This window comes from Pelophylax lessonae, assembly GCF_965119305.1.
Source record: "Pelophylax lessonae genome assembly, chromosome: 5".
Lineage (NCBI taxonomy): Eukaryota > Metazoa > Chordata > Amphibia > Anura > Ranidae > Pelophylax > Pelophylax lessonae.
In genome coordinates, this window is record NC_138772.1 from 203,917,394 (window position 1) to 203,938,626 (window position 21,233).

Consider the following 21,233-nt stretch of genomic DNA (forward strand, 5'->3'; position numbering starts at 1 on the left):
AATCACCAATACCTATTTGCTCAAGTGAAGTATCAAGAAAAGGCCAGCTGACCTTATTAAAGGTCTTTTTGTCATCAACAGTAAGCAAGCACAGAAGGATTCCTCATTTACTGGAGCAGGAAATCACAATGTAAACCATAGTGGTATAAACCATCACCTCCTGTCACTGAATGAAGCTGATCCAATCTTTGTGAACTAGATGGGGTTGCAGTTCAGTAGCTATCATCTTGGCTAATAGATTGACATCCAGATTGATAAGGGATGTTTACCTGTGACTGCTACAGTTTATCATGTCCTTACATGGTTTGGGAAGTAAAGTAATGTGTGCCTCTAGGGTCTGGGTTTAAAAAGGGCAGATGTTGGAGATGGTGTTGCATATATAAAAGTACAGAGGGGATTAAAGTACAAAGGGGATAGATATATACTCTTTATTGTCAAAGCAAAAGACAGCTTATTAGATTGATCTAAACCTGTTGCTGTAAATCATAATGCTATTAAAATTAAAGCTGCAGGGCCTGCTAATAGCCCTACATGTGAAACTTGTCATACCAATATGCAGAAGTGCATTTCTTATTCTCCCAAAGTCTTCCATTGTACCCATTGTCACCCCTGGTGGGGGCTAGGCTAAACCAGTTAGGTATCAAGGGTCAAACACCAATACAGAGTGTACTGCATGCCAATCTTTTTGACATTTTGCTTATGTTCCCACAAGGCAAAGGAAAACTCTAAGCAGAGTCCTGTTGTCTATATATATATATATATATATATATATATATATATCTATATTGTGATGGTATGCGAGGTGAGGTAGTAGATAATCGGTATATTTCACCTCGCATACGTTCTGTGGTGAGAGACTGAACCGGAATCCGGCCCGGGTTTTTCCAGCCTTTCATATTTGCAAACCTCTGCTGAATAAAGCTGGCAACCCACCATACTTTTAGGAAATTACCTGCATGCTGGCCTTATTTTCCTGGAAAAGGGGACCCATGTGAGCTAATCTCCCACTATAAATATATATATATATATATATATATATAATTATAGAGTATGTGTGTATATATATATATATATATATATATATATATATATATACACACATACTCTATAATTATATATATATATATACCGTAGGCACCTAATTTTACCACCAATAACTAGGAAAATGTATTGACTCGAGTATAAGCCTATGGTGGAAAATGCAGCAGCTACTGGTAAATTTCAAAAATAAAAATAGATACCAGAAGCTGCGGGCATGGTACAGGAGAGGAAGAAACTGTGGGCATGGTGCAGGAGATGCAGGGGCTCCGGGCATGGTGCAGGAGATGCAGAGGCTGCAGGCATGGTGTAGAAGATGCAGGACTGAGGGCATGGTGCAGAAGATGCAGGGCTGAGGGCATGGTATATATATAAACACTATGACATGTCTTTCCTAACAAAGACTTATTTCAGAGTATAAGCTTACAGTATTTTAAAATTCTTTTAAATATTCACTCTGGGCAATTACAGTTGAAATGTATACTGTATGTGTGGACCAAAGATATTGCTAAAATTATAAAAGACCCAGGCGCTGTGGCATTGCAAGTGAAAAAGAACTTGATGTACACTTTGCACACAAATGGCACCTACGAAATATGCCTTAATTACTGTGCCATGTATCACAGTCTTACAGAGACTTTATGTATAACATAAGGATAAGGAATAAGAAGGCATAATTTCAAATATAATTTTAAGGCTTGAAAGTCTTCCATTGTATGTGCTTTTTCTGCACTATATATATATATATATATATATATATATATATATAGAGCGAGAGAGAGAGAGAGATCTAAGTTTTTTTTTTTTTTTTTTTTTTTTAATCACTTTGCGAATGTCCTAACATTCATGCACGGGTAACGGATAATACTCTGAATGTTTGTAATATGTGTGTTATAGTTTCCTTAAAGCCTTTCGCTGGGCAAATGCCTAAGATTCAGTAGTAAGAGAAAAAAGGGGTAAACATTCATCAAAAGAGAAAATAGCTTAACACTGTATGCAAAGAACATTCGGCTGGTGAATTAGTGCTAGGCCTCAATTTAATAATTGTTGACAATTTGGACATTGTAACTTTAGGCCTTGGTGAATGTTTGCTGTGACTATGTTAGCCTTAATAAATCAACCCCACTGACTTGGAACAAGATTGCAGCAAATTACATTAGAGTTAAATTAGACTAATTCGAGTTGATTTACTAAAGGCAAATAGGCTGTTCACTTTGCAAGGGAATTTTCCCTCAGCTTAGTGAATGAGGTGAAGCTCTGCTGACTTCCATCATCCAATCATGAGTAAACAAAAAAAAATATTTTTTTATAAATATTTTTATATTTTCTTTTTTCCAAAGTATTTTTATTGGAATTAATTGGGTATTCTGTGCAAAGTGAATTTTCAGTACATTTACAAAGCTAAGGGAAAATTTCCTAGCAAAGTGAAAAGCCTAGCTGGTTTTAATAGATCAACCCCATTGAGTCAAGGAATTGAAGCCGTTATAACAGCACTACAAAAGGGAACTAGCATTTTCAGAGGGATATAAGAAATGGCAGTCTCCTTTTTTTCCCCTCCTAATATCTCTTAGCAAATGTTTATTTTAATGGAAAGAAATATTTATAGGCAAAATATTCTCTTTTTCTCTTTCACTAGGATTAAAGACTAGGAATAAAGATGAAGTGTAAAATTGTATTAACCCACAGCCTCCAATTCGATCATTTTTAATAAAACCATATGATTAATGACTAAAAATATATATTCTAATTGGTTGAAGTGGATTAGTACATTTTGCTCCTCACTTTGTAGTATTGGCCAAAGATAGGCAGATGTCCCCCTCAGAACGGCATGTCCAAGTCACTAAGGTGTCACCTTGTGAGGCAGCCAACAGTGTCTACTTACTCAAATGAACCCTTTCACACAAACTCAATTCTGTGTATGATATCATGTTTTTTTCAATGTGCAAAATCACATATATATCCTGAAAGTCAGTTCCTGATCCTTACCTAAGAAGGATGATATAGGGTTGTTTATCCTATCCTGTCTGTATATAATGAAATACATATACAATAAAATGTTAATGCTTTTTATGTATTTTACAGGTTGCACACAATGGCCTTATTCTTGAAATGGATCATTCTACAGTGGGCAAAATATCAGTTCCAGGTTAGCTGAACAGTTTTATTACCTTACTGTTACTAGTTTGACTATTTTTTTTTTTTTTTTACTATTTTATTGTATATATTTTTTATTTTTATCTTTTTAACTAATAACCAATCTTCAGAATCATTTGCAGGTGCAAAGAACAGTACCTTTAGCAATAAATCAAAGTCTGCTCCAACTTTACTATAATACATTTTGATTGGTTGCTAAGGTCTAAGTCTAAGTTCACTTACTAATGAGCCTTGATAAACTGAAGTGGAGTCAATCATTTTTTACTCTTATAAAAAAAAATTACTTTTTATATGAGTAAAGTAAACCAACACAATGTTGAATAAATATCAATGATAGGCATAAAAAAGAGGTAATTAAAATAAATAAATAAATACACACACACACACACACACACATATATATATATATATATATATATATGAATATATATATATATATATATATATATATATATATATATATATATATATATATATATATATATATATATATATATATATATCTTGTACAGTATATGCAGTATATATTTGGTAAATTGTACTCACTTGTACACATTTGTAGACACATAAACACATCTGGAACTTATTGGCAGTCTGTAATCTGGCTATTGAGGTTTTCATGCAGGTAGGAAAGCGTTTAGGTTCCAGGGGGAACTTGCAATCATTCTGCATACATTACTTAATCTATCTTAGAGGAAAAAGTATACTCCTTATGGGACATGTGCAAAGTGCAAGAAGAGGGAGTTGAAAGAAATGTCCAAGGATATGTCAGGGAAAACTACAAATTAAACTACACTGTACAGGTAAAGTGTACTATAAATTCTAAAATATTTTAACAACGAGAAGCCCTACATACCACCTAAGAATTGGATTTAGAATCCAAGCTGGAAACAGAGCTGCAACTGTAAAGCATCAACTGCCATAGAGAAAATGGAAAGCTACAGTATTAAACACTTTAAGATACACTGTTTAGTAAGGAGCTAGAAGTGATCAAATAATGCTTTTACAGAAAATTTGACTTGCACATTTTAATGCCTTGTTATTCTGGAATTAGTATTTTACTTGAAGTACATATCCTTCCAAATTGAAATATAGCTGAAGAATCTGATGTGTTGAGAAAGATCAAGCTGTTAATGTAAATCCCCAGTTACAGTATTTCTGAAAAATGATGTATGTTTACAAAAGAAAATGTTCACCTTATATTTTAATGGCGGGTTTACACCGCAACCAGTTCGCATGAAATGCGAATGTGATCGACTCTCAATGGAGCTGGTTCACACATGTTTCAGGCAGCCGCAGGGCATTTTTCAAAAGGGTCCTGTGCATTTTTTGGGTCTGTTTAGGGGCAAATTCAGCAAAAATGTTGACCTGAATCTCATCTGAACCGGTGAACAGAAAAGCATCGGACCCCAGCCTGGAAACCGCGGCCGTACATATGTGATCCCGGTGTAATTCTGAGTATAACTGAGACACAAGTAGGAATGTATTTACTTGTTTTGGTTTCCCGGAGTGGGGGCAAGGGAACTCTAGATATGCTTGTTAATGTGTGGGTTGAGGGAGGACATCAGGATGTTGTCTCTGATAGGATAGCTACTGAGCTGAAGTTAAAAAAATTATATTTGGATGGCCAACACAAAGTAATACAATGCAGGACATTCCGGAGGCAGTGAATGGAGACAAACATTTGGAGGGATACAGGACCATCTGCAAATTGGTGGTCAGTGAGCTGTGGCGGAAAACACAACTCAAAATTCTCCACAGGGTCAAGTTTTTATGATGGCAGTTTGCATATACTCCAGAATGTTATGAGGGGTGATCAGATAAATTACAATTAAATTGCAAAGTCCCTCTTTGCCATGAAAATAAACTTAATCCCCCCAAAAAAAACATTTACACTGCATTTGTGATGAAGGCTTCAAGGTGCACAAAATAGTCCAGCAAGTGCCAGGATTGTCTCCTACAGTGGATTCAGCTGCAGATCAGGGCACCAGCAATGCAGAGCTTGCTCAGGAAAGGCAGCAGGCAGATCTGAGTGCATCTGCAGGGACAGTGAAGAGAGAAGACATTTGGAGGATGACCTGAAGGGCAGCAAAGAAGCCACTTCTGTCTAGGAAAAACATCAGGGACAGACTGAATTCTGCAAAAGGTACAGGGATTGTACTGCTGAGGACTGGGGCAAAGTCATTTTCTCGGATGAATCCCCTTTCTGATTGTTTGGGGCATCTGTAAAAAACCTTGTCTAGAGAAGAAAAGGTGAATGCTACCATCAGTTCTGTGTAATGCGAACAGTAAAACATCCTGAGACCATTCATGTGTGGGGTTGCTTCTCAGCCAAGGTAGTGGGCTCACTCACAATTTTGCCTAAGAACACAGACATGAATAAAGAATGGTACAAAAATATCCTCCAAGAGGAACTTCTCCAACCATCCAAGAACAGTTTGGTGATGAACGATCTTTTTCTAGCATGATGGAGCACATTGCCATAATGCAAAAGTGATAACTAAGTGGCTTGGGGAGCAAAACATAAAACATTTGGGTCCATGGCCAGGAAACTCCTCAAACCTTAATCCCATTGAGAACTTGTGGTCAATCCTCAGGAAGGCGGGTGAACAAAACCCCCCCACACATTCTGATAAACTTTAAGCATTGATTATGCAAAAATGAGCTGCCATCAGTCCGGGGGGCGAGGCCCAGATGTTGATTGGCAGCATGCCAGGGAGAATTGCAGAGGTCTTAAAAAAGAAGGGTCAAAGCTGCAAATATTAACTCTTTGCATAAACTTAATGTAATTGTCAACAAAAGCCTTTGACACTTATATAATGCTTGTAATTATGCTTCAGTGTACCATAGTAACATTATCTAATCTAAAATATAGGTAAAATAATTATAATCCATTAAATTGCACACATTCAGTGTTAAACATTTTGCTAGGGATATGCTTGTCCACTGTGCTTGACACTCACAGAATTCTACCCTTCAAAGTGATTGTAAAGCCTCATTTTTTTTGTTCAGATAAAATGTCAAACATGTTATACTTATCTGCTCTGTGCAGTGGTTTTGCACAGAGCAGCCCAGATCCTCCTCTTCTCGGGTCCCTCAGTGATGCTCCTGGCCCCTCCCTCCTGCCAAGTGCCCCCACAGCAAGCATCTTGCAATGGGGGCACCTGAGTCAAGCTGCTGCTCTGTGTGTTTATTTAGACATGGAGCCATCGCCGAGCCACACCCCATTTATCTCCTCATTGGCTGACTGACTTTGATTGACAGCAGCGGGAGCCAATGACTCCACGCTTCTGTCTCAGCCAATGAGGAGGGGAGTCCCAGGCACCCGAGACACTCCTGCAACATCGCTGGATCTAGATGGACCTCAGGTAAGTATTAGGTGGGCTGAGGGGGACTGCTGAACACAGAAGGCTTTTTATCTTAATGTATAGAATGCATTAAAATAAAAAAAAACCTTCTGCCTTTAAAACCACTTTAATTACAGTGCACAAAAAAAGATATTTACTCATTAAACTGATAGAGATCTATCAGACTAAGTGTATTTAATGCTATGAAAATAAGCTATAATTTAGATTGCGTTCACACAATTAAAAACACTAGGCTAATTGACTATTTATGTAATTATCCTAATATGCTTCAATCAAACTCTTCATCACATGGATTCTCGAAAAATAGTGATTTTTATCTAAACCATTAAATAATTACTTAGATTTTCGAAAGATTACCCTTAGAATAGCTAACTGTATCTAAAAAAAAAAAAATTGTGAAACATGTAATGTTTAAATGGAATAGTGTTTGCAGCCAAAAGATAAGTCCTTTTAGATTTCTCCATTAAATAGAACATTTTCTTTCATGGATGATAACATTTTACTAATTCAAAGTATAGGTTGATTAGATAATATAAAATCATAGTGATTCATTGCTTCCCCTCTCATACCTGTTATACCTCCTATGGACCAGAGAAATTCTGCTTTGCACCTGTTTATTTTGCAATAACTTTGTCATTACTTAAGATAACAAGGTCATACATACAGTATATTGTTTTTTTAGGACAAACCAGGCGATGTTCATTTAAAAAACAAATAGTGTTGTTATACAGTAGATAAGAAAATTAATATTGTTCTGAACTTGGTCCTATTTAAAATGACACAGAAATTATGATTCTGGTAAAACGCTCTGCGTAGTTTTTTTTTTTTTACAAATTAAGAAAAGTGTTTCTTCCAATTTTGCACATTTTTAAATGAGAAATATGTAAAGATATGAGCATGTGTTAAAATATTAGTGAACAAAACATACAAAAGCAACAAAAATGACTTATTAAAGTTATATTAAAGTTTTTTTTTGTTTAAAAACAACAAACATGTTATACTTTCCTGCTCTGTGCAGTGGTTTTTCACAGAGCAGCCTGGATCCTCTTCTTCTCGGGTCCCTCACTGGCACTCCTGGCCTCTCCCTCCTGCTGAGTGCCCTCACAGCAAGTGTCTTGCTATGGGGCACCTGAGTTGAGCCACTGCTCTGTGTCCATATTTAGACATGGAGCCGTGACTTAGCCTTGCCCTCTCTCTTACCTCATTGGCTCACTGACTTTGACAGCAACGGGAGCCAATGGCACTTGCTAGTGTTTCAGCCAATGAGGGGGAAGAGTCCTGGACAACCGAGGCTCTTGTGCAACATCGCTGGTTCAAAATGGGGCTCAGGTAATTATTAGGGGCTGGGGGGAGGGGGGGCTGCTGCACACAGAAGGTGTTTTTATCTGAATGCATTCAGATAAAAAACCTTCTGCCTGTGGGACCACTTTAATGGTTCATAAAAGAAAAAATAAGCAGGAAAATAATAGTGCAGAAGGAGAATAAGGAGTTAAATAGGGCTGATTAGCATAAACTAAGGATTAATAAGGGGCTAAATAAAGAAACATTTAAAAAATAAATTACTTTTTTTGCTTTTATCTGCAGATCAGTGTTTAGTCCTTTGATCTGCAGATGAATGAAATAGTATAGATACAAAAATTACAATGTTATTTGTAACTTTCTGGCTGAACAGTGGGACACACAGGGTAATAAAACATTTTGGCCTCATTCACACAGACAGTAAAAGGCTGAAAATATGCAGTGCAAAATTCCAGGCTTTTTCTCACACCCGGGGAGCTGCAGGTGCCACATAAAGCCTGCCATACAAGTGAATGGCTGTGCATGGTTGTACTCTAGTACAACATTTTTCAACCAGGGTGCCTTCTGAGTTCTTCAGGGGTGCCTTGGCAAAATACCTGAAAATTGCCCACAATTTGTCTAAAAGCCAGCAAGTGGATCAACAGACACGTGTGTTTATTGGACAGCATAACAACCAACCACTGGTGTCCTAACAACTGATGATATAATTGGTTGATAAAGAGCACTTTAGGTGCTCATTCTTTGCCCCTCACCTGACCCTCTCCACTAGCACTGGAATCACATTAGCTCAGTGAGGGAGAGAAACTAAGGGAAAAGAGAAATGCTGGAATACTAGTCCAATACCAGTGTGCAAAGGTGTATTTGCTTTGTAAGAATAAATCACCTCAAATGGGTACCCTAGGTGTGTGGATGCAGCTGTGATATGTAAAACTATTAGTTTAGTTTTTTACATTTTAGAATAGAGTGCCTTGAGAATTTGCAAAAGTTTAAATGGTGCCACAACTGAAAAAAGGTTGAGAAGCGCTGTAAATCTGATGCTTCTGTGTATTGGGGGTTTACCTACAGATGCATATACCATGTATTTCCCAAATGCATACCTTCCGTGTTCTGAAAATGTGCCTTAGATGCATGCGTAGGTGAACATTGATTGACAGAAGCAACTGTGTTTAAAAAGTGTACAGCTGTGTGCAACCATTTCCTTGTATGGCATGGTGTATGTGGCACCTGTGGTACCCCAAATGTAGAAAAACACACATAAATTTACACTGAGCATGTTTTCCGTCTCTCTCTATCCATAGCATGAGACCCTAGTAGAGGTGAGGAAGGATGAGAACCTTTGTCTGATTTTATTGCCATCTGTATCCCTATTGAGGAGATATCGCCAACAGTGACGTTTTTTTTTTTTAGGTCCTGGAAGTAGAGAATTGACACAAGATTACACATTTTAGTTAAAATCCAACTACAGATACACTTTTTTTTTTTCATTTTTACTTTCTTTTACTATTCAAAAAAAACTCCAGCAGGTTCTTCTTCACAACTCACAGCCTTCTCTACTATGTGGCACTGTGTTTGCCTTCAAAGAGATTGTAAACTATCAGCTTGTAAAACAACCCATTCAGTTTAAAATAGAAATAAAAGGCAAAACATTTTTGTATAGATATAAAAAAAGATAATACGTCCTTTTTTCCCTTTTTGTCTAAGTGATCACATTCCCTCTGTTCTCTGCTGCATAAGAGCTAGGGGAGGTGAAGCAGCAGTGCACTGAGCTTCCCAGTAATGGCTATACAGAGGGGTGTGTCAGGACAAGTCTGATCAGTGGAGGAGAACAGGCTGAGTTCCCAGCATAGCTAGAGAACTGACAGTGTGCTCTCCTGCTTAGTGTGGTCAGTTTTTAATAGGAAAGCAGAGTGCCTGGCAGAAATACCAGGGATTTCTCACGAAGGAAGCAATACAAAGAAAAGAGAATACTTTCTCATACAAGTACATGGTACAACAGACACATATCAGAAATATAAAATGTTGGAGTAACAAATGCTAATTCACTAGATGGCACAATATTTTCTAGTAAAACGATGCCCAGTTTCATCCAGCCACTTCTTTCCAGCACAGGCAGTCATGGTCACATCTCCTGTAATTTTGACTGCAGGAGGTGTGGACATGACATATTGCAGTCCATTGACAGTGACACATTCTTTGTTAACTGGGGAGAGCAGAAGAATGGCAGGGTTCACATGACCACTATTTCGCAATACGAATAAAGCAGGAATATAAACCAGAAAGGGTTGTAGGGAGAGGGAAATAACTTCAGTATTTTTTTTTGTGACCCTGGAATTTGGCTTTAGGTGATGTTGAAAAAGCTTCATTGCAACCATTCAAGAAAGTCTCCAAAAATGTTTTAGGGAACATAAAGGAGTTAACTATTCTGATACTCCGGGTGATCTCTTGAAGTCATAGCAAGCTATGGGATGTATTATGTCACTGAAAATTTATATCAAGAAAATCATACAAAAACTTCTGTACGGTGAACAATCGGTCCATTATCTGGTTGTTAGTATAGTGCTTTCGACAACTGATTCCAACTGTTCAGTAAAAAAAAACCTGAAGTTCAAGCCAGAAAATTTTTGTCGTACGTGAACTCAACATCCAATTTTCATTCAGTGTATACAGTAATCATACAGAAATAACTGAATAGAAAATACCACACATGATCAGAAGCAAAGAACGACCTAGAAAACTCGGCTAGTAAGTAGCTACATTTGCCTACATTTGCCTTTGTCGTTCAAAAATACAGTTCTCGGTTACATGATATACGCACCTTTGTACATGATGATATACATGATGATACGCACCTTTGTGAAAAATCGGACGATCAATCATCTTATTTTCTCATAGTGTGTACTAGGCTTTAGACTGCCTCTTGGCCTTCTTTCCTGGTAAATATGTAAGGCAACGACTACCACAACATTTCAAACATGGAAACAAACATGAAACATAATTGGCCCAATATGGCTGCCTGACTACTGCTAGACTCGAAAAGAGAGATTTCCCTGAATCAATAATCAGCAGATAATTAAAAAATTCTTCTTTTTGGGCAATACCTTTTGTGCTTGTAATTCACTTGAAAATATAGGTTAGAGAGAGAGAGAAAGAAAAAAGAGATATTAACCTCTTTACGTGGCATAACACATATATGCAGCCTCAATAGACTGGGCTTTATTGCAGAGAGAAAAAAAAGTGTGTACAAAAAAATTAATAATAATAAAAAATAAAAATAAAGGAAAAAACCTAGATCCAGGTTTGATTTAGGTCAGTGCTAGGGTTCATTGCACACTAATGTTGCATATTTTGTTTTACTACAAATAGCACCATTTCCAACGGTTGTTTGTAACATGGGGACCTTCACCTGCCATAGCCCCCCCCCCCCCATCTTTCCCCATTCCACCCACCAAGAGGGGCTGACCCCTATCTGACCCATTATAACCTAAATCAATCTCCCCCTCAAGCCTAGTTTAAATACTCCTCCAGCCTTCCCATAAACCTCTCCCCCAGCACAGCAGACCCCCTTACATTTAGGGGCAAACCATCTTTTGCATATAGGTTGCACCCCAATGAAAAGTCAGCCCAGTGCTCTAAAAACCCAAATCCCTCCTCCTTACACCAGGTATTTAGCCATGCATTCAGTTTTCTAATATCCATCAACCATTACCTGTGTTGTGTGTGGCACAGGCAATATTTCAGAGAATATCACCTTGAAGGTCCTTCCCATTAACTTGCAGCCTAGTTCTTTACATTGGTTCTTAAGGAGCCTCCACCTTCCATATATTTTGGACCAGTTTCCTTTGACAATAAAAAAAAAATCAGAAGATATTTGTTACCATTTACCACCAAATTAAAGCCATAATTGTTCTGAAAAAAACAAAAAACAAGGTATAATCCACCTGGATGCACAAATAAGTGTGGTGATATGCAAAGTTTTATTGAAGCATGTCAAAGTTGCAAAATGATGTTTAGGCATTAATATTTGTTTTAGCCTTAGGCAAGAAAGGGGTTATTGAAGAATGAAAAATCATAGATATATGATTTTGGCATATTTTTACTACTGTTATCCTAAATTGACTTTTTGTTAAAAAATAAAAAAATATATAAAATTGCAAAGCGCAAACTCTATTGTAATCAGGGGCTACACATGATGCCCCTAAACCCAGGAACAGATTCCTCCTCACTGGTCTATACTATTTAAAGTTATACTTTTTTAAAATAAAAAAAAACAAAATGTTATACTGGATTTTGCACAGAGTGGCCCGAATCTATTTTGGGGTCCCCCATCGGCAATCTTGGCTCCTCCTCTTCTCCCTGTTGCCCCATAGCAAACCGTTTGCTACACAGCACATGCTTGCTCATGAGCTTTGTGTGTCTATGGAGCTATGCACCATAGACACACAGTGGGGCTTGGACCCAGCCCTGCTTTCACCTCACAGCAATTAATAGCAGCAGGAGCCAATGGCCCCTGCTGCTGCCCAAGGCATTGTGTGAAGAGGAAGTATGAGGAGAGAATATTACAGCCATGCACAGCACTGGATCAATTTAGGTAAGTATTTATTTGGGGGGGGGGGCAGCAAGATGTAAAACATTTTTTGCCTTATTGCTGGGAATGCATTAAGGTAAAAAATGTTTTGGCTTTAGAAACACTTTAAGTTCTTTATGATGATATTTTGCTATCAGTTTTTTTTATAAATTAAAAATGATTTTCCTGCTTTAGAGAATTTAGGTTAACCTTAAAAAAAACAACCACATATGTTGAAATTTATTTTATTAATTGATTTTGAAATGTTTCTTGTTATCTACAACTTGTAAGGCACATACAGTTTTAGTGAAAGTTTCCCATAAAGGAAAAAAATATCAGCTAAAATATGTATGTGTGTTTTCCATAGTTTGTCAGAGCAGGAGTGTTAGCCAAATATGACACTAGGAGTAAAATCAAATTTTAATGCACTCAATAAAAACATGCCAATTTTACAAGAATGGAAAACGCAAGAGGAAGTTTTTTTTATTATTTTCCCTCAGAGTCTTTCAAATATCAGCATACACATCATTCCCACTATTGTTATTGGTAATTAGTACTTGTACTGGGAAAAAAAGAAACTCTCTGTGCGGTATACAGTTTGTCTTTGGTGCAGAGCAGGAAATGTAAACTCGTTTACATACAGACAATGCTCTATTTGTTTCGCCTAGTTACTCAGTTGTTATATTTGGTCAGAAAGAATAAATGTCAGTATTTTTCTTGATCTGTAATGATTGGTATGGTAGGAAGAATAAATGATTGGCTGATAGATATTTTTGTTGGTTTTTGAAAATAAAAAAAATGAACATTTCACATCTTCTTCCAACCTCTATCTGTTGTACCAATACCCAACAGGAATAAAAAATGCATATTTTACTGGTACCAGGGAGACTGCAAAAAGTAAAATACATATATTTTATTAAATAGTATAAAAAAGACAAGATGAAATATATCATGGGATAATATGTCCCTAATATACAATCATCTCTCTAATGATGAAAGCATAAATCGTTGCTTCATGAGATAGTAATCCAAAAAGGTCAACACGTTTCACATAGGTGCTTCTTCAGGACAATTTTTAATGTTCATGAGGGAGTGACCTATCTTGAGAAAATACATGTTACATAACCATGTAATAAACTTACCTTAATTTAAATAATCAATACTTTCAATATAATAAGTCAATCATGCAGACTTACATATCAGCCAAGATATCATTCTGGTGCTGCATTCAACTGCGGTCAGCATATAACTCAATGGGTAGTGTGACCCTAGTATTACATCAGAAGTATTTGCCTAAGATGATAAAGTAATTCTAAAAGGGTGGCCAGAAAAATATATATATGTATCCATATCTATATAAAGTATATGCATCATCAAAATCTATCAAGGCAAACGAGATGGCAATATATATACAGTATCTCACAAAAGTGAGTACGCCCATCAGATTTTTGTAAATATTTTATTATGTCTTTTCATGTGACAACACTGAATAAATGACACTTTGCTACAATGTAAAGTAGTGAGTGTACAGCTTGTTTAACTGTAAATTTGCTGTCCTCTCAAAATAACTCAACACACAGCCATTATTGTCTAAACCACTGGCAACAAACATGAGTACACCCCTAAGTGAAAATGTCCACTTTGGACCCAAAGTGTCAATATTTTGTGTGGCCACCATTATTTTCCAGCACTGCCTTAACCCTGTTGGGCATTGAGTTTACCAGAGCCACTGGAGTCCTCTTCCTCTCCTCCATGATGACATCATGGAGCTGGTGGATGTTAGAGACCTTGCGCTCCTCCACCTTCCATTTAAGGATGCCCCACAGATGCTCAATAGGGTTTAGGTCTGGATACATGCTTGGCCGGTCCATCACCTTTACCCTCAGCTTCTTTAGCAAGGCTGTGGTCATCTTGGAGGTGTGTTTGGGGTCATTATCATATTGGACTACTGCCCTGTAGCCCAGTCTCTGAAGGGAGGGGATCATGCTCTTCTTCATTATGTCACAGTACAAGTTGGCATTTATGGTTCCCTGAAAAAATATATGAGTATTAGATACTCACGTGATCACGCCTGGGTATTTGATGTGAGAGAAAAGGTAAAAATGAGCTGCTAGTCAAATGAACTGTAGCTCCCCTATGCCGGCAGCACTCATGCAGTCCCAGACCATGATACTCCCACCACCATGCTTGACTGTAGGCAAGACACACTTGTCTTTGTACTCCTCACCTGGTTGCCACCACACATGCTTAACACCATCTGAACCAAACAAGTTTATCTTGGTCTCATCAGACCACAGGACATGGTTCCAGTAATCCATGTCCTTATTCTTCTTAGTGCAAACTGTTTGCAGGCTTTCTTTTGCATCATCTTTAGAAGAGGCTTCTTTCTGGGACGACAGCCATGCAGACCAATTTGATGCAGTGTGCGGCGTATGGTCTGAGCACTGACAGGTTGACCCACCCCTTCAACCTCTGCAGTAATGCTGGGAGTGCTCATACGTCTATTCCCAAAGACAACCTCTGGATATGACGCTGAGCATGTGCACTCAACTCTTTGGTCGACCATGGCGAGGCCTGTTCTGAGTGGAACCTATCCTGTTAAACCATTGTATGGTCTTGGTCACCGTGCTGCAGCTCAGTTTCAGGGTCTTGGTAATCGCCTTATTGCCTAGGGCATGTTTATGCAGAGCAACAATTCTTTTTTCATATCCTCACAGAGTTCTTTGCCATCAGGTGCCATGTTGAACTTCCAGTGACCAGTAAAAGAGAGTGAGAGTGATAACACCAAATTTAACATGCCTGCTCCCCATTCACACCTGAGACCTTGTAACACTAAGGAGTCAAATTAAGGGAATATGGCTAATTAAGCCCAATTTGGAAATTTTCCCTTAGGGGTGTACTCACTTTTGTTGTCAGTGGTTTAGACATTAATTGCTGTGTGTTGAGTTGTTTTGATGGGACAGCAAATTTACACTGTTATACAAGCTGTACACTCACTACTTTACATTGTAGCAAAGTGTCATTTCTTCAGTGTTGTCACATGAAAAGATATAATAAAATATTTACAAAATGTGAGGGTTGTACTCACTTTTGAGAGATACTGTATTTAGTAACCCACTCATATTTGAAAAGTTTGTGTGAATCCACAGAGTTAAGTTCCTCCATCTAAAACTCGCTTATCCATGTCTTTATGGACCTTGCTTTGTGCACTAGTCCAAATTATTTAGTGGAGGGGGTTTATGGTGTGGGATTGTGTTTCAGGGGTTGGGCTTGGCCCCTTAGTTCTAGTGAAAGGAACTCTTAAGGCATCAACATACCAAGACAATTTCATGTTCCCAACTTTGTGAGAACAGTTTGGGGATGGCCCTTCCTGATCCAGTGCACAAAGCAAGGTCCATAAAGACATGGATGAGCGAGTTTGGGGTGGAGGAACCTGACTGGCCTGATCTCAACCCGATAGAACACCTTTAGGATGAATTAGAGCAGAGACTGCGAGCCCGGCCTTCTTGTCCAACATCCGTGCCTGACCTTACAAATGCTCTTCTGGAAGGATGGTCAAATATTCCTGTAGACACACTCCTAAACCTTGTGGAGTTGAAGCTGTTATAGCTGCAAACGGTGGGCTAACTCAATATTAAACCCTACAAACTAAGACTGGGATGCCATTAAAGTTCATGTGCATGTAAAGGCAGGCATCCCAATACTTTTGGTAATACAGTGTTTATAATAGAAGTCGACGCCAGAAGCAGTCACAAAAAAAATCTATCATTATTATTTAAATTTATAAACTATATAAAGAGTATAGTGACATTAGTAATGTGTCCAAAACAACACCCTGTAGATATCAAAAAAGAACAACTGTTATAAATTATCTCAATAATTCATTCCAATGGAATAGGGGGCTGCATAATGCTATCCACGGTATAAGGACAATAATTCAATTTGCAAATGCAATTATAGTTACACCTCACTATTTATATAACCTCCCCATGATTATATAAAAGCAAATCACACTAAGCAATACCTGCCCACAAGAAGTCTGTAACAGTGATATCAGGGCTTGTAGTAGCCACCAATTGTCACATTAACTGGGGTATTTCCAAAAAATAGATATAAAACTAATGAGGCCACAGAAAGCAAGTATTGAGGGCTCTTACCAATTACCCAGAGTGTAGTTGTAATAACCACTGCCAAGTGTGAAATGTTCCTAAAAAACGCCATCAAAAGGCTTACTTAAGAAGTCATAATGGCACCAATCTGCTAAAGACGCCACAGCCACGCTGATGCAATGGCTGATGATGTCATCCATTCGCGCCACGTATGTGCAATAGGCATCAGGGTCATAAACGGCAGTGGTGCTAACTGCTGCCCATAGTGCTGCACAGAGGCTACCTCTTGGGTATTTGTTCATTAGATTTATAGAATGTGGTACTCATTTTTTTTCAGCATTTCTATAACTTTATATGTAGTAATAAGAAAGCGATCCCTTTGCCAAAGTCTCTTGTGCACAACAGTGCAAACCTCTGTTGTATATCATATTGTTGTATATCCGAATTGAAGGGAAATAAATATTAGGATTAAAGCATTATGTTTATCTTTATATCAGAACCAGCATTCATTTCTTCAGCAGTGTGAGCTACAGTAGCCAACCTTCACTCCCCACGTGTACCGATGATCCTGGTCCTCCCATTACTTTTTCTTCCTTGCACCACTTTTGGTAGGACCTGGCCACTGCAAACCAGGAACATCTTAAAAGAGCTGCAGTTTTTTTTAATTTTCTCTGACCCAGCCATCTAGCCATTATAATTTGGCCCCTGCCAAAGTCGCTCAAATTATTAAACTTGCCCATTTGTTTCTGCTTTCAACAGATCACAGTCATCATGGTCAGTGACTATAATTTTATGGCTGATTGGTGTATACCTGCAAGTGTTTATGCTTACACATTACTTTGTTTACATGAAGTTAAAGTGACACTAAACAATATCTTTATTTTCCATCAAAAACTCCATAGACATTTACAACTTAATGGCACTGTAGTCTATTTTTCACAAAATAGTTTTCCTGTCTCTTTGTGAGCCGAAATTCTCCTTTTTGCCCCCCACTTCCATTTGTTTGGAATGAGTAGTGAATGTTAGTTGTGATCATGTGCAGTGCTCCATGCACACTGCAAATCCCATAGTCCATAGTCTAAAGCCCATCTCAGGGGTGTGCAAAAGAGGGTGGCAAGTTTCCTACATACAGTGGGACCATGAAGACCGAATGTAGGAACCCTCTAATAGGAAGTCAGATCACAGAAACAAAAACAAAAGGAATTTGGAGATTTAGAGGAAGCTGAGAGCAGCCAAATGTATTTTTTAAGTTAGGAATTCATATCATTTTTTGTTTTGAAATGAGTTTAGGGTGGGGGTCGGCAACCCGTCGATCGCAGTATACCTGTCAACCCCGGGCAGGTGACAGGTAGACCACAAACAGGTCTGCTCCCTTGAAACCACCTTCTACTGCTAGCTTCCAGTTTTTTTCTCTGTCCCCAATCCTCCTCCACCATGCCTTCTCTCTATCTCCCCCGCCCCCCACCACCTCCGCTGCTGTCATTGTTAACAGCGGAAAGCGAGAGCCAGCACAGGTCAGGGCGAAGGGTGGGAGGAGGAGCTGGCCAAATTGACTTTTCAAATTAACTCCCAGGTGATAGGTTGTTCAGCCCTAAGCAACCAATCACCAGCTTGGTAATATAAAAATGTCTGCCAGCTCCAGCCCTTTGTACAAAACTGTGCTGCCTCTCGCTCTCCGCTGTGCACAGGTAAGATGCAATAGAACACATTTTATGTGAGGGAGTGGGTCCAGAGGTCACTGCTATAGAGCAAAGAGGGGAAAGAGGACAATGCTGTGTGTGTGTATGTTTGTGTGTGTGTAAGAATGATGTGAAGGGGACAGTGAACACTGCTATGGACAGGGCCACCCCATAGCAGTGCCTATCCCCATAGCAGTGTCTTCTACCACCCTTCACATCAACCCCCCCCCCCCCAACCCTGCATTCTGAGCATAACCCACTCCTTAACCCTGCATTCAGAATGTAACACACTCCTAAACCCTGCATTCTGAGTGTAACATCCTCCTAAACCCTGCATTCTGAGCGTAACGCACTTCTGTACTTTTCATTCTGAGTGTAACCCACTCCTGTACTCTTAATTCTGAGCGTATTGCACTCCTGAACCCTCCATCCTGAGCATACTGTACTCCTGAACCCTGCATTCCGAGCATAACACACTCCTGTACCATGCATTCTAAGTGTAATGCATTCCTGAACCCTGCATTCTGAGCATAACGCACTCATAAACCCTGCACTCTCTCCACCTTGTGTAGCTCATAAAGTTGGACTCCGCTACCCTCTAGATCCTTAGATCCTGCCTCCATCTCCTCCACTCTTGTGCTCTTAAATACACCTAATCCTTGATCTCCGGATTTGTGATTTATTAATTTCAGCTTGGACCCCGTGTTACTTCCCACATACTGTAAACCCCCCCTTTTTTTTCTTCTCTTCCCCCCCCCCTCTATTTCTTATCTCTTTCCCCTGGTCTTATTAGGTGCTACCTGGCGGTTAGGCTGGTCCGAACGGCTCGCACCTCTCCTCTACACCTCCCGAGAATCATCGCTGGGTCTCCTCCCTACGCGGACAACTATCCCTCCCCGTGCCTGGGCTTTCTCTACCCGGTGTGCGGGCTTATCCACTATCATCGCCTTGCCCCATTTGGGAGTATGTTCCCCCCTAGAGACTCCCATAATCCCGCAAGACTTACACGCTCCCTCTGGCGCTGGAGTCTCACCTCAACCCAACTCCTCAGACCACGGGTTTGCCTTTAATTAGGATACCTTTTATATATGAGTCTTACCCACTTGAGCATTACGATCCAACCCAACCTTTCTGAGTAGTTGCTAGATATGTCTTCCCTCTTACCGGAGACTGGTTGCTTTTGATCCTGTGTATGCTGGTTCAGTTGTCATATGTTATGATGTTTTATTTGACTTGTCTAACCATTCATGCCTGTATTTCCTTCTGCATTCCATGTTTTTGTAAAAGCATCTTTTATCATCAATAAAATGTTTTGAAAAAAAAAAAAACCCTGCACTCTCTTGTAATACTTATTTTATTTTTGTGTACACAAAAACACTGCGTTTGCGATCTACGTTTGGGGTTAACAATGTATTATCCCCGCAGTAGATCACAAAGGCAGTGCATTTCAAACACCGTGCAGGAAACACACATCGAACATGCCTTTCTGGCACTGCGTTCTAATGTGAACTGGCCCTAACAACAGGACACTGTGCCCAGTGATCTTTGACTTCATCAATGTAGTTCAAGTAGATCTCCATCTCTCTAAGCTTGCCTTCCCCTGGTTTAGAGTCACTTTAAAGTAAAGTAAAGATGAATCTGACACAATGTCCACTTTGTTATTTCTTTTTTCTTTTTCCTCCTATAAAGAATCCACTATCTATACATAAGGTTGTTTAGAGAAATTATTTTCAGGGTTCTGAGTTCTGTACTGTACTTGTCTTTAGTACCATCTTATTGTTTGCAATAGACTAAAGAAGAATGTTCATGTCACTGCCTATCCAGAACAAATGTGTTCTCTTTATATAGGAAAAGGCATGTGTATAAAGTATGCAACAGTTCAAAAATACAAAAGAAGCTAGAACTGAATATGTAGCAGTGTTACAACACAAATGATTCATTCCTTCATAGCCAAATACTGTTCTTGACTTTAAATTCATCACTCATTGCTTGGCACACCTATTGTTGTACTATGCACACAACTGCTTTGGTGGTTTCATAGTTCAAATAACAAGTGCTTTGATGGCTTACTACTTCTTCCACAACTAGAAGCCTTGCCACACATGTACATATATGTTTTGTGCATCAGTGCACACAAGGTGCTGTAAACTCAGTAGACCATATACTAACTAAATATCAAGTTGAAATTCCACACTAAGGAAAAATACATATAGCACTTTTGATTATCCTTTCTTGTCAAACAGCAATAATATTTTTATTTAATCTATATATCCAATGTTACTTTTGTAAAAGAAATAAGTACTAATTACTAGTAATTTTTATGCCCTTGGGACATATATTTTGTAGTATCTTGTAGTATGGATTAGATCATATTCAGTATTATGTTTTCTCATATAAACATAATCCATTTAGCTCACTTGTTAGAATAACTATTGATTTTCACAGCAAATTAGGATATTCCATTTCTTTGACATTGGTGTAAGAGTTTCAATTAAAGTAGAATTGCGGGGGCGTGGCCTGCAGTCAGGAAGATGGCCGCATAAGAGAAGAGCTCCATAAGCACCAGCCAAGTCCCGGCTACTACACAACGACATCACTGCTCCCTTCTGGTCGGCAAGTCCCCTGTGAGGTCAGCACAACAAATGGGGAAGAGGAAGGGCAGAGAAAGGCCCCGCAAACTGACTGAGTTTTTCACTCTGGCAGGGACTTCCTCTCCTGAAGATGCCGCCGACCCCAGTGGTTTCCCAGCGGTGCGGCTCACCAATCAACACAGGGAGAAACAGCTTTCACCTCAAGACAGAAACGGCTCCTTCCTGAGGCAGTATGGAGCCTCATCAAGGGACTCCCCTGTGTGTAGCCCTCAAAAATCAAAGCAGCGTCTCACTCCAGGAGACCAGGTGGGTGACTGACATTCTGGGGATACCACCAGAGAATTTACTGAACAACTAGAGGATTTTCAAACCACTGACCTCCCTCTCAATGCGACCAGCATTAAGGATATGCTGCTCTCCCTTAAAGGCTC

The 21,233-nt window shown here is 38.9% G+C and overlaps 1 protein-coding gene across 1 annotated transcript in view; it reads left to right on the forward strand.

Annotated features, from left to right (window-relative positions):
* Nucleotides 1-21,233, forward strand: part of SUGCT (succinyl-CoA:glutarate-CoA transferase) — a 1,523,809-nt gene that overhangs the window by 1,293,045 nt on the left and 209,531 nt on the right. Inside the window, exon 13 of the mRNA XM_082259511.1 lies at nucleotides 3,121-3,184. Coding sequence (XP_082115637.1) covers nucleotides 3,121-3,184 — 64 coding nt within the window. The remainder of the gene's footprint in view (nucleotides 1-3,120; nucleotides 3,185-21,233) is intronic.